We start from the raw sequence: 12239 nt of genomic DNA, 5'->3' as shown, positions 1-12239 counted from the left end.
CGTATTAGTGGTTTTACATTCATTTCTATGGGGTCCAAATTAAGTCCCTGGGGTTCTTGTGTAACACTGAGGCTTCTGCACATCCTCACACATCCAGAGCAAAAGACTGTGTGTGTCTTGAACTCACTTTGGTGATCTGGTCCTCATACTCTTGCCTCAGCTCTCCAGGTTCACTAACTCTGCGGAAACACACCAATGCTGCCCATGCGCGCGTACGTACACACACACACACACACACACACACACACACAGTGGGTTCAACATCACATTGACCTATAAGAAAGCAGCTCTGCATAGTTCACATTTCAGAGTAATCCTTCTTTTTCTGAGCTTCCGTCAAACATGCTGTTTGCCCCTCACCCTTTACAAAAGCAGTACCTTTTCTGATTGGCTGCCCCTCACAAACTGCAGTTTTGAGCCAAAGATTTGTGTCCGCGTTACCTGAGTGGGGGTCCTCGGCCTCACCCTGCCCGCTGAGGTGATGCTCGCACTGTCGGGGGAAGCAGGTTTGGATCCGCCTCCACAGTGTCTCGTTCACTAGCGTGTTGTTCCTGCTGTGTAACCTAGCCCAGGTGGAAACCCTCTTCCTGCACATGGGACAGCACAGCGTGGCTTTATCCACCGACTCCAGGAAGCACACCTGCACAGGTACACACACAGTCAGGCCCAGTTCTGCCGGAGCGCCCTGAGGAGAAGTCATATGACTGTAATGTGTGAGGTCAGGCTGAAGGTGCTGGCATCCAGCAGACCTTTGACCTCTGACATGAAGATCAGCTCAGGAGGCTAAACGCCATCAGTCCAGTCACTGATTGGCCATTTAATTGGCTGCTGTTGGCCTGTTCAGGTTAGAATGCAGGTGTGTGACTGGTGGAACTGAAGCAGAAGGAGCTGAAGCTCTCATCGGGTCAGTTATAATTCACTTTATTTAAAACCACGTCTTCAGTCACAGGAAATGAATAAGCCTGATGATGTCATTCAAGGACAAAACGGAAACACACACACAAAAAAGGTCCTGACTACTGCGACACACGCACGCACACCCCCTAACCTGTCTGTGCACACACCTGCTGGTCGTGCAGGTAACTTAACACACCTGAGCTACACGCACTCATTGTGTGTGCGTGTTACCTTGCAGAAGGTGTGTGTGCAGGGCAGTGTGACGGGCTCCATGAAGACCTCGAGGCAGACGGGACACAGACAGTCTTCTTTGGACAGCGTAGTCTCCTGGCCCCGCCCCCCTACGTCCGAGCCCTCAACCTCTGACGCCGGAGACATCTTCCTCCTCCTCTTAGACGTTACAGCTCAGCAAGGAAGGACCTAAACAAAGAGGAACTCAGTGAGACAGGTAGTGCTGTACTTCCTCTCTCCAGGATTGAGCTGTCAAAGGAAACGTACTCGATTACTGCTCAATACTCCCCCCCTGTGGCAGCTAGAGCCCGCTGCTGACCTCTGACCCCAAGGTCCGCGAGCCAGTAAACAATCCATTCCTACAACAGCACCTAACGGGGTCAAAGTTAAGCTAGCTAAGGTGTCTGTGTTTCGGAAGTATGCCGTCACGATTACTTGGACTCACCTGAGCAGCCGGGCCGTTTAAAGCTTCCGTTGACGCTGACGTTAGCTTCGTGTTATGTCCGAACTAGCAGCGGTTCGTTGGCGGATTAAACCGCGGAAAAAACAGCGCCAAACTTATTTTTTCACCCCGGAAACAAACGGGGCTCATGGGAAACTGCCACGCTTTACCTGAAACCAACGGCTGCACGAAGACTGTCTGAGTTTGCCGGAGTTTAACCGACTTTACTGCAGCTAACCAGCTAGCACTGAACACCCGCGTGAACAGGCTGTTGCCACAATGCGCATGCGCTTTGGACCAAACAATTTTCCCTCCCTCTCTCGTCGCTTTAGTCTTCTTCTTCTTCGTGGATTAACCCAATTCTCACGGAGCGCCCCCTGCTGTTCACAGCTCTACAAGCTCAGCGGTTTACTGTAAATAACGTACACAAACCAGAGATACCGCAGCGAACCCATAATAGAATAGCCTTTTTTGTCATTGTACATGTATTTCAAGTGTGGGTGCTCCACATCGACTGTGCATGGAATAAAAATATAATAAGTAAGACATCAGTAATTAATTACAGACAAGAGGAGTGTTTGTTTACAGTTTGAATGGCCCAGGTGAATAAGCTGTTTGTGAGTCTGCAGGTGTGGGACCAGACTGACCTGAGTGCCGTCAGGTGGTGAACAGGGTGCGAGGGGTCAGCTGTGATGGACCTGGCGATGGTCCCAAGGGGTATCAGAGGGCAGCCATTAATTGTTTTGGGCAGTCTTTAGTACTAAAACCACACAAGTATTGCAGTTAATGTATGATACTTAAGATGTTAAGTAGTAAATCTACTCCCACCACTGCTGTAAAGACGAGTTGCTGAAATGCAGGAGCCAGTCAGGCTTTCTGTCTGGGTCTATGGCTGGTTAATGAGCTCGGAGTGGAAGATTGCTGCCGCTCCTCCTCAGCCTGTGTTTCGAGGATTCTGACAGTTAGAATGACTCAGTGGTGTTGATTAAATGACACAAACATGACCATCCTGCCCTCTGTAAGGTAGAATATTCTTTAATAATAATAATAATAATGGAGTGGATTTATATAGCGCTTTTCAAGGCACCCAAAGCGCTTTACACTATTCATTCACTCTCACATTCATACACTGGTGGAGGCAGCTACAGTTGTAGCCACAGCTGCCCTGGGGCAGACTGACAGAAGCGAGGCTGCCATATCGCGCCATCGGCCCCTCTGGCCAACACCTTTTTACTCCATCATCATTGAATCTGTCCTTACTTTCTCTGTTACCACCTGGTAGTGATGGCTCGCTTGAAGCTGACGCTCCGGTGCGTGTGTCACTGTGTCGAAGCTTGATTCGTTTGCCCAGAGTCACGTGATCGGTGACGTCCGAAGCTTCATTTAGAGCGTGACTGCTTCGGTGTCTGATTCAATGGTTCATAAGGAAGCGAATCATTCGCGGGATTTGTGGAGTGTTTGATGGTGACAGATAGCGAACCACTGATATTTCTACTGAGAGATTTGGAGCCAGCGAGGAATAGAGGAGGTTCTGTTGTGTGGGAGTATTTTGAGTTGATTTTGGTCGATCGGGTGGGTTTTCCAGCTTTGTGTTCTGGCTGTTTGCTTTTGTTTTGTGCGTGTTTATTATATCTGACAACGGGAAAAACTCAAAATGTCAAAAATCCGTTTTTCATAATATAAATACCATCAAATAACTTTAGAAAAACTTCCATTTGACTCGTTACATTTAATATTAAAAAATATATTTTTTTATTGTTTAATTAATCTTAAAATGTTAGTCTGCCAAATGTGCAGCAATTTAATTTATTTATTCTCTTTAGCTGATAGTTTGTGTGGTAGACTGTATAACTGCATCTCTACCAGTTTCTCTGTACTCCAGCCTCCTCTGTGCCATGTGAAGGGATTTTCCCAGAAGAAATTATCTCCACGAAAAGGAGATCGGCCATCGCACAGTGGAACTAATTTTCTTCTTAAATAAAAATGAAAAAGGGCTACCTTTTAAATGCATCATGTTTTTAATTCGCAAGTTCATAAGCATTTTCCATTTCACAATCAGTTCTACCCCCAGGTCAGAAATATGTCTGGGAAAATTTCCCTAATATAATATTATTGATAAATACACCCATCTTGCGATTAATTTCATAAGTGCATGGAGGCAGGACCTCACAGCAGAAGCATACTCCATAATGTGTTGTACATTATTACATGTATATTATATGTAACGTGGTATTTTTCAATTATTGTATTTACCAACATCAAGAAGTGAAAAGCAAAGAAAGACCACACCATGGTGCATGTTCAAGGTTCAAGGTTCTTTATTTGTCACATGCATAGTTATACAGGTATAACACACAGTGAAATGTAGCCTGACACACTCCTCGACATGTGCAAAGAAATTGGGGGGGGGGGGGGGGTGTAGAGGAAAAACATTATATATATATATATACACACATATAGTATATACATTGGGTGAATGTGCAGTAGTAGCAGCAAGCAGGTGAATTCTGTACATTAATATGAATAGACATCTGACTATTTTACAGGATAGACAATATAAACTTAAAATTAAAGGAATTGAAATGTACATTGTTCCTTGGTTTAGTGTCTGGAAGAGTCCTGACTCAGTCAATTATAGATGATGTGAGAGGGCGGGTGTGTGTGTTTAAACAAGGAGAGTTTACTGGTCATAATTATTTATTAAACAAATAAACCACATTTTTTTAACCCCCCAAAATAGACGTTCAAAGCAACACAGCGGCGGCCCAATATCAGACAGAACTCCACTCTGTCGAGTGGGCAATCATAATGAAGCAGTTGGTTTTATTTTGTGGATTCAAGCTGCTCTTCATATTTTTGGCCACCAGATGTCACCAGAGAGGACTGTGTTGAAAAGCTTCGAGTAATGAACCGTTTTTCAATACAAGCTTCAGAAAGCTTCATTTGGCTATCACTACCACCTGGTAAGCTGCTGTCTCTGCCAAGGACCAAAGCAGAGTGAAGCCGCTCCTCCGAGAAGACGATTGGCTGCAATCCCTACAACACCTGAACAGGAAACTGAGGCTACAGTTCCCAGACTCACCAAAATTGGACCACAAAATGAAAAAATGTTTTCCGATCTGATCATGATTTCTGCAGCAAAATTTAAATGTTTGGTGTAAAGATGAAAGCATGGATCCACCCTGCCTGCGCCAGTGCTCAGACTGCTGCTGATGTGATGGTATAGGGCAGATTTCCAGTACCAGCTGAACATCATTGAACTCCACAGCCTACCTGAGTGTTATTGCTGACCACGTCTGTGGGTTTATGACCACAGTATATCATTTTCTGATGCTGCTTTCAGCACGATCACACAGCTCATCTCAAACTGGTTTTTTGAATATGACAGTGAGGTCAGTGCACTCAGCCTCCACAGCCACAGTCCTGTGATTGTTCAGCACTCTAACAGGTTCTAAATGCAGTCTCCATAGCACGTTCTTCTATTTCATCTTCAGATATGTTGAAATGTAGGTACTAACTGCTGCAGACATGTCCACACTGTCTCCCCTTTATTTATTTTCAGCATCTGCATCCTGTCAGCTGATCATTACCTATAAACATTAAATCAAAAGGTCAAATCTGAGCTTCATCATTTGTCTCACACTACTGAGCTTCATCTGAAAATGAAAGCTAGATAAATGTCTGATTAAAGCTGGTCTCTCTTCTGATGTTTGTAGATCAACATCACGTTCATGGATTTAAATGGGAGCTCCGCTCTTTACTTACCTGTTGCTATAGAGAATCGTTGCATAAGAGCTGCACTGATATTAATCACGTATGTGCTTAATATCAGTGCAGCTGTCTGATTTGAACCTACTTCCTGGATGAAGACTCTGCTCGTACACTCAATGTGACTTCAACTAATCACATGTAATTTTTAGCTTTAGCTACATAAGTCTGCACGTTGAATTTAATGGATAAAATGTATTTGATTGGTAGACATTACCTTTGACACATTGCAGCTGCCTTTTAATCTGAATTATTACTTCACGTTCATCGAGGGCAGAAAAATCATTTTGAAGCTGGAGCAGCACATCCAATAAAAGCTCGTCAGTCAAAGGAGTTTTATTCTACACACTGAAACACAGCAAAGTCATTTTTTCACAGATGAAACAGAAACTAAATGTTTATTAGAGCTGCTTTCATCTGATTCCTCTTCTGTCACTGACTGAGGTCAAGGTCTGTTTGATTTTGGCAGCTGAATTTAAATCACCACGACCAGGTGAGACGCCAGGTGAGAGTCAAAGTCCATTTAGAAGAGTTGTCATTTTACCTCCTAAGGCTGGAGATGCTGTCAGGGCCCAGCTACTCTTTACCTTTGTTTTAGATTTCAACCCGAGACATGCGGGGGCATCAGGGGAGTGTGCGAGGTGGTTTTGCAGCAGAGATCAAACATTTTCTGTGTCGCTGACTTTAACAGGGGATAAAAAAAACAGAAACGCCAAAGGAACAAACCAGCCAATCAATGCCGGCTTCAAGAGGTGGATGGACACACTCCCTAAACACAATTTGATGTTGATGTGCCGGACACAGTCGCGGGGGGTGGACTCAGCGGGAATTGTCTGGGTTTTCCCGCTGGCCTGTTTCTGTGTCACTGTGCCGTGAATTCGTGCGTCCATGGGAACGCGTCCGTCTGCTTCCTGTGCTTGCTGGCAGAATCGCGCGAGTCGTGCTCGCTGTCTCCACAGCGGTGTTTCTTGAGCTGGCGTGAGTCGGAGAAGCCCCGCCCACAGCGTTCGCACGAGTACAGCTTGACACCGGTGTGGATCTGCATGTGAGACTTCAGCTGGTTGGACTGGCGGAACTTCCGGCCACACACAGCGCACTCGTACGGCTTCTCGCCGGTGTGCACCAGCAGGTGGCGGTGGTAGTTCTGAGGCGTCCTGAACTCTTTGCCGCAGTGCTCGCAGCGGTGAGGTTTGACACCTGTGTGCAGAAGCTCGTGCTGCTTCAGCTGCGATGCCAGCAGGAAGCCTTTGTGACAGACAGCGCAGACGTGTGGCCGGTCGCCGCTGTGCTGCCTCAGGTGGTACAGGTACAGGTGACGCAGGTGGAAGGCTTTCCCACATGTGTCGCAGGTGAACTCTTTGTTTTGGGCGTGGCTCTTCTCGTGCGTGCGCAGCGAGCTGCTGCTGCTGAAGCTCTTTGGACAGACTTTACAACTGAACGGTTTGACTCCGGTGGACCGCCGCCTGCCCGCCTCCCCGCCGGACTTTCCCCGATCGCCACCGCTGCCGTGAACCAGCTGCTGGTGCTTCTGCAGCTGGCAGTTGTAGAAGAACGTCTTTCCGCACAGGTCGCACATGAACGGCTTTGCCACGCCGTGAACAAGCATGTGAGTCTTCAGAGCCCAGGTCCCCGTGAAGCCTTCGCCACACTGATCACACCTGAGGAAGGAAGGACAGGTGAGGAAGGGTCAGAGGTTAAAGAAGACGCAACTCACAGAAATCAACACGATCTTGATGTTTTGAGTGATCAGCACACAACACAAAGCAGTGTTCACCGAGTGCGCAGGGCCGTCTGTAGTGCTGTAGGGCTTTTACTGTGCAGTGTTAATCACTGCGAAGTTGGCCCATATAAATAAACCTGAACTGAACCGAATGAACAGGAAAGCTGACGCTGGTATTTCTCGTGTCTGCCTGCAGCGCCGTGCCGCGCTCTGTTGGCGGTTCACTGGTGGATGTCAGCAAACAACCCCCCTCTGCTTCATGTTTGACGTTACATTGAAGCACTCATAAAATCCACGATCACCTTATTTAATCAGTTCACCTGCAGTCGCATAAGTCTAGTCTTCCTGCTAAGGACCGCGCTGATGCTGTTCACCTGTACACCTCACTCAGGTGCATTAAGAGACACAGGCGAGCGTTTCGCCCGAGGGTCAGAGTGCGCCCTGGAGCAGCGCGTGTATGTGACCCTGGATCGTTCAGGTGTGTTTTTTTGTCAGATGTTGTGTGTTGAGCCAATAAAAAGCAGAGATTTCTGTCAAATACCGAAACAGACTCGCTGAGACCCAGAAAATATACGTTATCGTTCGGGGCCTCGTACCTGAAGGGCTTCTCCCCGCTGTGTAGCCTCAGGTGTCTCTGGAAGTTGTATTTGAGGCCGAAGCTCAGGCCACAGGTGGGACAAGTAAAGGGTTTCTCTCCCGAGTGGACCACACGGTGCTGCAGCAGCCCCATCCGGCACTTGAATGCCTTGTCGCACTTGTCGCACTTGTACGGGCGTTCCTCGGAGTGCGACCTTTTGTGCACGCGCAGGTTGCTGGCGGTGGAGAAGCTCTTGGCGCAGGTCTGGCAGGAGTACGGCCGTGCCCCGGTGTGCACGGTCTGGTGCTCCCGCAGGCTCTTCTTGCGCGTAAAGCTCTTTCCGCAGACGTCGCACATGAAGGGCTTGACTTTGGCGTGCGACACCTCGTGGTATCGCAGTGCCCCACTGGAGGTAAAGGTGCGGTCACATGCGTAGCACTTGAGTGGCGTTTTCTCAAGCCGGTGACAGGCCTGGTGCGCTCGAAGCTGACGTGGCAGCCTGAACTTCCTGTCGCATTGGTCACAGCGCAACAGCTTGTCTGGGTCGCTCTCCTGCGCCTCGCGGAGACGGTGGGCGAGCAGGTGGCGCTGCAGCGTCTGCGCTTTGTAGAAACCTTTGTCGCAGGAGCTGCAGGGGAACGGCTTCAGGTGGCACGCGGCGTGCTTCAGCAGCTGGTGCTTCTGATGGAAGCCTTTGTCACACAGCTCGCAGAAAAACCTCTTCTCCTTGTACAGCTCCCTCCTCCGCCTCCTCTCCTGCTCCTTCTGCTGCTCCTCGCTCACACCTGAACAGTAAGACAGACAGGAAGTCAGAGACGCTGCAGGTTTGACAAACAGAAGCGACTGATTAATGGACCATCAGCTGTTCTGAAGGACGACATCATCAAGATCCTCACGTACTAGGTCTTGAATAATCAGGCCCCATCTCATCTTAATGTAGCGTATCACGCCATTAGAGCACATCGCTCTCACACCACAGGCTCACCTGTGGTTCGCACAGTATTTAAAAGTAGATGGGAGGCAGAGCTCTCACCTGTCGGACCCCCGGGCACCTGCTGATCATCATGTTTCTGTTCTGCAGGTTCAGACTTCGTCTCTGCTGCCTGGAAAACGCAATGGTATTATTGGTCACCACATACAGAACCATCAACCAGTCAATCAACCAGTTTGAAGCAGCTGTCATCACTCACAGCGTCACACTGCTCTTCATGGGTTTCATCACCTGGAAGCTCAGCGGCCGGCTGATCCTCACAGTCAGGAAGTGATGTCACATCTGCAGGCTGGATCATATCACGTGACACCTGAGGATCTGCAGAGAAGTGCGTCATGTCCAAAACACTCACAGCACCATTCTGCAGTGCGGTCAGATTGTTTTGGCCTGTGACTGGTGCGTGCACCGGCGGGCTGAGGATGACCACAGCCACAGCAGCAGTGGCAGCAGCTGATTGGACATCCAGAGACAGGGTGGGTGCATCTGCAGGAGAAACCAAATGAGTTTCCTGTGAGACTTTAACCCGGGCTTTTGAGCTGAATGACTGTTCGACCTTTGACCCTGGGTCTCACCTGCCGGGCTGAACTTCACCGCCGATTTGGCCATCCTCGAAGCGCCGGGTGTGTTTTCGAGGCAACTCAGTTCTGCCCTGAGAGCTTCATTTTCCACCTCTACGCTTGCATACAGCTCCCTGAAGACTCTGCAGATTTTACGGACTGCCTCTCTGGCCACGCCCCCCAGCACGATGGACAGGTGAGCCTGCAGCACAGACGCATGGGTGACATGATAGATGCACAGGTGGAACAGGTAAAACATCTGATCTGAGGACCCGAGCGTAACTGATTTCTGATTACGCAACCTGTAGACAGGCCCCGCCCACATCCACCTGAGGAGTTCACCCTCAAGTCACAACATGCTGACTCTCTTGGAGACTGACTGATGCTCACAGCGAGTTTTCTCCATGACATGCAGCATGTTTTCAGTGCGAATGCCTGACTGACTGTTGGCCTGTGGCACGAACACCGACAGTGCTGAGACAAACATCGAAACCATCCAGCCTGACTTGGAACCGCTTCACCGAGGACGCCGTTTCCACAGCTCTTCACAATCACCTGCACGCTCAGTCATGTGACGATGTCATTCACAGATTTTCTCTGCTTTTATTTATCTTTTTATTCCGTGGACAGTTGGTGCATGCACAATGACAGGCCTTCCTAAACACAGGTTCCCCCCAAAGCTGTGCGCTGAGCCCAGTGACTGCAGCCCCAGCTGTTTACAGATGGCACCGTGATGCTTGGCCTCATTTCTAATGAGGGTGGTTAGCGAGGCTGCACCTTTAAGGTTTAGGTGCTGCTGTTTTCTCCTCTGTTGATGCTGGTTAACCTTAAGCTTCTGTTTAGGTTAAGTAGAGGATGATGACGTCATACCACCTGCGGCAGGTGAAGATGAGGCTGCGAACAGATCTGTTTACGTAAACTTTGGTCATGTGAGCAGTTACAGCTAAACCATGCGCGCGCACCACACTTCTGGACAAACCTGAAGGCATGCGCACTTCAGAGCTGCATATACCTGGGTCAAAGATCAAACACCTGCCTCCAGGCGTCTCCTGCGTGTCAGTGGGCGGGGCCAAAACGTGTTGTTTTTTTTTACCTTTCATCCCTTCTGTAGCATGTTTTTAACGCGAAACCGGAAGTGACGGCGGATTTTGCTCTCACATAATCTTCACCTGAGCTCCTCACCTGGCCGTGCTCCGCTCGCGCGCCCTCCCTCCCCAACTCGTGCACAGCGCTCCCCACGGCTACCTCCATGATCAGCTCCACCTGCGAAGAGAACGTGCTCAGGGCTGCCATGTTGTCTTTGTCCCATGCCGGTCCGCGCGCACACGTTTTCGGAGGACGAACCGACCGAGGAGGGTTCGGGTCAGCCGGCCCGGGTCAGAGGTCAGACGAATACGCTCTCCGCGGGATGATTCCTCGCTCTCTTTGCTACCAACATGGCGGTCTGACGCGATGGTTACTTCCGGGTCAGAAGGCGAATCTCTCTTCTTCTCCTTCGTGGTAGGACCGCCACCTGCTGGAGGAAAGGTGAAGCGCTCAACAAATTAACTGAGCGTGCGCACCCAGAGCGTCTGCGGAGACGTCACCAGAAAAATGAGAAAATGAAAAAAAAAATCATTTCCAATTCATCCTGACATAAAAGACGTACATTTTAAAACGTCAGGTGGAATTTATCCAAAAAACGATGTTATCATACTTTTTTTGTTTTGTTTTGGTTTGTTGTTTTTCCATAACTTGTGTATCTGCAAATATACACATTCTGTATTTTTCATATGAAAGAAACTATACTGTGGTGGGGCTTGCTAATTTCTTGTTTTTGATTTATGTATGTTATGTTTTGTTTTACTTCATATGTTTATATGTTTCATATGTTGTTTGTTTAATTTAAGACAAAAAAAAAAAAATTAAATGAATGAGAGGTAAAACTTGAGGGGGTAGGGACAAATAAGTAAATACTTCAGCCTACTCCTTTTCAAACAAATAATGGAATGATATTTTGTAATGATTGTGAAGGCACATGTTTGAAATGTTTGAAATAAAAATGAACTGAACTGAACTGAACTGAAATGTATTTATGAACATCAGTCCAACAATGATTAAAGAAACATGTCCACAAGGTTGAGCCTGAAAGATTATAAAAAAGAAAAAACTGTTACAGTGTAACAAAGGTCAACACAAAGTGCGAAGAGAAAAAGTCCTTTACTGTATGTCAAAAGAAGAAAAGTAGAAAGAGCAGTCGGGAGTTTTTCATTCAGCCATCTTTTCATACACAGTTAAGCTTCACAGCATCTACATTTATGGATAAAAAGATATCCCTCATAACAGCACTGTCCTGAAAACAGAATGCAGATTTTATTGTCAATAACTATCCCGACGATTGAGTCGCCCTGGACTGCATGCAGCGCCACGTGCCGTTCCAAAAAGCTTGAACCCATTCACAGTGAAAAAACACATGATGCAGGCTTTCAGTGTCGTTTTCACAGAATACATATGTATTCAGATTAAATTTCAATCTTATAAAAATCGTATTTATTATTTTGATGTTTACTTTTTTTACTTTAGGTGAAAGGGGAAGAGAAATATATTTTCTTTGTATAACCCTAATCTTCTCGTTCTTAAATTCTTTAAGAATATAACAGGGTTAGGACAAAATAGCTCTGATCGCCTTGTTTGTGTCACAAAAGTCAATTCCTGCTCTGCGGAGCTGTGTCAGTCCAGAGGAGACCTTAGAGAGCACAATATCTTCTTTATCTTTGATCTCAAAGGGACACTTTTATAGTTCCGTCAGCGTATCTGATGTTGAACTTCTTACAGGTAACAAGTCACATCCTCCTCATCTGTAAAATGGATCTCCATTCATCCACAGACTATTTACCCAGTCGATGTACCTGTTGTTGTACTGTGAGGAGTAAAGTTATGTTTGTATATTCATTTCCATTAAAGAGGCACCTGCTTATGGAAATCTGAGAGTTTAACTGGTAATGAGCTGCAGTCTAAATCACAGTGAAGCGAAATGAGTGAATGTGGCAAATGCTGAAAAACAAAACCTGTCTCCC

General features: G+C 47.4%; 2 protein-coding genes across 4 annotated transcripts in view; both read right to left on the bottom strand.

The window, feature by feature from the left end:
- Positions 1–2116, bottom strand: part of rnf168 (ring finger protein 168) — a 6754-nt gene extending 4638 nt beyond the window's left edge. Inside the window, exons 1-4 of the mRNA XM_026193276.2 lie at positions 1574–2116; positions 1129–1317; positions 442–640; positions 128–198 (exon numbers count right to left, since the gene is read on the bottom strand). Of these exons, the coding sequence (XP_026049061.2) occupies positions 128–198; positions 442–640; positions 1129–1275 (417 nt within the window). The 5' untranslated portion in view covers positions 1276–1317; positions 1574–2116. The remainder of the gene's footprint in view (positions 1–127; positions 199–441; positions 641–1128; positions 1318–1573) is intronic.
- Positions 2117–5658: 3542 nt separating this feature from the next.
- LOC113036776 (uncharacterized) lies at positions 5659–11535 on the bottom strand. Of its 3 annotated transcripts, none has more exons than XM_026193251.2 (6): positions 10366–11535; positions 9199–9385; positions 8826–9109; positions 8669–8738; positions 7655–8420; positions 5659–6996 (listed from the first exon to the last, which is right to left on the bottom strand). In XM_026193251.2, the coding sequence occupies exons 1-6, from the start codon at positions 10474–10476 to the stop codon at positions 6201–6203; spliced, it is 2214 nt and encodes a 737-aa protein (XP_026049036.1). In that variant the 5' UTR covers positions 10477–11535; the 3' UTR covers positions 5659–6200. The 3 variants fall into 3 exon arrangements, with proteins under 3 accessions (XP_026049036.1, XP_026049037.1, XP_026049035.1); XM_026193252.2 differs by having other exon boundaries at positions 10429–11535; XM_026193250.2 differs by having other exon boundaries at positions 9199–11535.
- Positions 11536–12239: the final 704 nt, after the last annotated feature.

Source organism: Astatotilapia calliptera, chromosome 14, assembly GCF_964374335.1.
Source record: "Astatotilapia calliptera chromosome 14, fAstCal68.1, whole genome shotgun sequence".
Taxonomy (NCBI): domain Eukaryota; kingdom Metazoa; phylum Chordata; class Actinopteri; order Cichliformes; family Cichlidae; genus Astatotilapia; species Astatotilapia calliptera.
Note: the sequence above shows the minus strand (reverse complement) of the source record. Positions and strands in the feature narration are given on the sequence as shown.